Source organism: Oncorhynchus mykiss, chromosome 7 (genome assembly GCF_013265735.2).
Source record: "Oncorhynchus mykiss isolate Arlee chromosome 7, USDA_OmykA_1.1, whole genome shotgun sequence".
Classification (NCBI taxonomy): domain Eukaryota; kingdom Metazoa; phylum Chordata; class Actinopteri; order Salmoniformes; family Salmonidae; genus Oncorhynchus; species Oncorhynchus mykiss.
Window position 1 is genome coordinate 78,569,129 of NC_048571.1, and position 3,936 is coordinate 78,573,064.

Here is a 3,936-nt window from a genome sequence, read left to right on the forward strand (position 1 = left end):
TGAGGGTGAAAGGGGGTTCAGTGGACGATGTCACCTTGGTAACATTTTAAAATGTTTTGGCAGCATATTGTAGCCGGACTTCTTTTTAGCATCCCATGAGTGTTTGCGAGATATCAGACAGATCAGTTGTCACACCCTGACCTTAGAGATCCTTTTTATGTCTCTGTTTTGGTTTGGTCAAGGGCGTAAATTGGGGTTGGCATTCTATGTTTTGTGTTCTATGTTTTCTATTTCTGTGTGTTTGGCCGGGTGTGGTCCTCAATCAGAGGGAGCTGTCCATGATTGAGAACCATATTTAGGGAGCCTTTTCCCACCTGTGTTTTGTGGGTAGTTGTTTTCTGTTTTTGTGTCTGCACCAGACAGAACTCTTTTGGTTTCGTTCCTTCTCTTTGTTATTTCAGTGTTCAGTTTAATAAAAATCGTGAAAACGTACCACGCTGCATCTTGGTCCTCTCCTTCCAACAGCCGTTACATCAGTGCAGATGGCTGTCATGTGAGACAGCTTTTATGCAGACATACATAAGTCAAATATCCAGACACAAGTCAAATGAAATCAAACTTTATTTATACATCACAAGTATACAACAAGTATATTAATTAAAAACTGATTAAAGTAATCTATGCAGTAATATATTAAGTAATAAACATGAGGTTCATCTAGCATAGTCTTTTAGAGCAGATGGAGGGTAGTGTGTAGTGACAGGGTTTGTTGTTCCAGCGCTTATGTACTGTAGAGAGAAAATACACAAGTCAATATTTGCACTGTATATCCTAGAATATCTTTATACTATTTTTATTTGCCAAAATAGGTGTTTGTTGTGTATGTTAAATATGTGTGCGCCATTTTAAGAGTACACAGAAGTTATGGGATTAGGGAGAGAAAAACAGATACAGAAAGCATTGTAAGACTACGAGACAAAATGTGAATAAACAAGCCCAGGTTTCACACATTTCTCTCATTGTATTACACTCTTTTTACTAAGAACAACTACACAACAAGGTGGTACTCTGCTATACAATGGTTGATATACTGTATATATAGCTATATCCTTTACCGCCAAAGTTCATCTCTAGGCATCTCTCTCTGTTGTTGTTGCTAGGCTCTCCTGGGTTCCAGCCATGGTAATCAAACCTGGACCCGTCGCTCCAAAGCCATATCTTGTTCTGTTCACAAACCCCACCCGCACACAGACAGTCAGTCACTGTAGGCCTAGTGTAGTCTCAAATTGTTAGAGGGTTGAGTTCCTAACATTGACTGAATCAAAAAGAGGCATATTATAGAGGCATATCAAAATGGAAGAAGAAAAAATAAATAGAAACAGTTAACGTTGTTGTTTTGGTTTTGTTCTCTCTGTAATTTAAATGAGAAAAGTAAGGTAAATTACGCTGAGCAAAAATAGAAACGCAACATGTAAAGTTTTAGTCCTATGTTTCATGAACTGAACTAAATGATCCCAGAAATGTTACATATACACAAAAAGCTTATTTCTCCCAAATGTTGACAAATTTGTTGACATTCCTGTTAGTGAGCATTTCTCCTTTACTAAGATAATCTATCCACCTGACAGGTGTGGTATATCAAGAAGCTGGTTAAACAGCATGATCATTACACAGTTGCAACTTGTGCTGGGGACAATAAAAGGCCTCTAAAATGTGCAGCTTTGTCACACAACACAATGCCACCGATGTCTCAAGTTGAGGGGAGCGTGCAATTGGCATGCTGACGGCAAGAATGTCCTCCAAAGCTGTTACCAGAGAATTTAGTGTTCATTACTCTACCATAAGCCACCTCCAATGTAGTTTTAGAGATTTTTACAGTACTGTTCATCGAACCGGCCTCACAACCGCAGACCACGTGTATGGCGTCGTGTGGATGAGCGGTTTGCTGATGTCAACGTTGTGAACAGAGTGCCCCATGGTGGCGGTGTGATTGTGTGGGCAGGCAATAAACTACGGACAACAAACAGAATTGCATTTTACCAATGATGAGATCCTGAAGCCCATTGTAGTGGCATTCTTCTGTCGCCATCACCTCTTGTTTCAGCATGATAATGCACAGCCCTATGTCGCAAGGATCTGTTCACAAATCCTGGAAGGCTGAAAATGGCCTGCATACCATTGAGCATGTTTGGCATGTACTGGATCGACGCGTACGCACAGCCATTGAAGAAGAGTGGGACAACATTCCACAATCAACAGCCTGGTCAACTCCATGTGAAGGAGATGTGTCGCGCTGCAGGATGCAAATGGTGGTCACACCAGATACTGGCTGGTTTTCTGATCCACGTCCCATGGACCCTTTTTTAAAGTATCTGTGACCAACAGATTAGGGCCTAAATACTTTTTTCAATTGACTGATTTCATTATATGAACTGTAACAGTAAAATCTTGGAAATTGTTGCATTTATATTTTTGTTCAGCATAAATAAAACATTAAGCAAAATGTAAAGATATTAAAGAAGAGTTTACATAGACGGCATCAGAGCCTCCGATCCAGGTGCCTGGGAACCCATTGGTATGGCTCCTAACCAGCTCCTGCAGAAAATGATACTCCTGGGAGTTGTGAACTGACGCCAGGTTCGCTCCGAAGTGCACACAGTACCGCTAGAGGGGCAGAGACATTTTCAGACAGAGAATAGAATACAGAGTAATTGTGCTTGTATTGTATTCTACTTATAAGTTGTAATTGTTATTAAAAAAACAATTCAGTCTAACGTTTGCTGATACAGATATGTGTTCACTGTACCTCTGCCTCAATCCATGTGCTGGGGCCACGAACAAACATCAAACAGCGGGATCCGTATTTGGTCCAGCCTGAGGGACACAAGCTCCTGCTCTCTACCCCCACCTCCTCTTGCACCTCCTGCTCCTCTTCCTGCACCTCCTGCTCCTCCTCCTGCACCTCCTGCTCCTCCTCCTGCACCTCCTCCTGCACCTCCTGCTCCTCCTCCTGCACCTGCTGCTCCTCCTCCTGCACCTGCTGCAACTCATGCAGCTCCGCCACTCCCTTAGCCTCTGTAAGTCAAAGTGATACACACCCCATATTATGTTGCATCTGTTACCACCAGGGGTATAAAATGGCAGACGGTTTTTGTTCAACACAGTTTGCCTCCTCTCCTTTGTCCTCTACAAAAACATAGACAACAGAGACAAGTCAATGATGATGGTGGAATATTAGCTATTTGAGTAGAGACATAAATGCTGACGTTTTACTGCAGGGGGCCGTATAAAACCTACCAAAAGCAAGGAGTTGATCCACATCATTGGCCTCCTGTAAGGGCTCTGAAACATCAACAGTGGTGTTATTTTAAATACAACACACACACACACACACACACCACAGGAGGTTGGTGGCACCTTAATTGGGGAGGACGGGCTTGTGGTAATGACTGGAGTTGAATCAGTGGAACGGTGTCAAATATACACACACAATTTTGCTACAACTTAAAAAATACAGAATGAATAATGTAAAGTGTGTGTGTGTGTGTGTGTGTGTGTCTCTTACTTGCATTGCCCAAAACCAAGGCAGCGCTGAGAAGCAGAAGAATGGTCATCATCGCCATGGTGATAGTCTCCTCGGAGAGAGAGAGAGAGGGAGAGAGGGAAACAGGGAGAAGAGGTCAAAACAAATTCAGTGACAGAGAATACTTCAGAGTGCGTAGAAAACATACTTGTTGTAGAGTGAATCACAGGTAGATACCGTAGGTTCTGTTCAGATGGAGAGAGAGGAGCGCCTTTATACACCTGGCCACAAGGAAGCAACTATTATTTTTGAACAATAGTTAACTAATATATCGACTTGTTTATGGGGCATTCCGTAGAAATGGATCAAAGTGCAAAATAACAGGATCATGTGTGCTTATGGCTCGGTTCTTATTACCCTAAATCATTGAAGAGTTTCGTCCCAAAACGCTATATCCACCAGTTTTTCTAAAG

At 42.1% G+C, this 3,936-nt stretch overlaps 1 protein-coding gene across 1 annotated transcript; it reads right to left on the reverse strand.

The window, feature by feature from the left end:
* Nucleotides 1-580: 580 nt before the first annotated feature.
* Nucleotides 581-3,679, reverse strand: LOC110527149 (ladderlectin-like). The gene is made up of 6 exons (XM_021608293.2): nucleotides 3,506-3,679; nucleotides 3,238-3,282; nucleotides 2,747-3,015; nucleotides 2,470-2,604; nucleotides 1,056-1,164; nucleotides 581-728 (listed from the first exon to the last, which is right to left on the reverse strand). Exons 1-6 carry the CDS (start codon nucleotides 3,561-3,563, stop codon nucleotides 658-660), a joined length of 687 nt encoding a protein of 228 aa, XP_021463968.2. The 5' UTR covers nucleotides 3,564-3,679; the 3' UTR covers nucleotides 581-657.
* Between the last annotated feature and the right edge of the window lie 257 nt (nucleotides 3,680-3,936).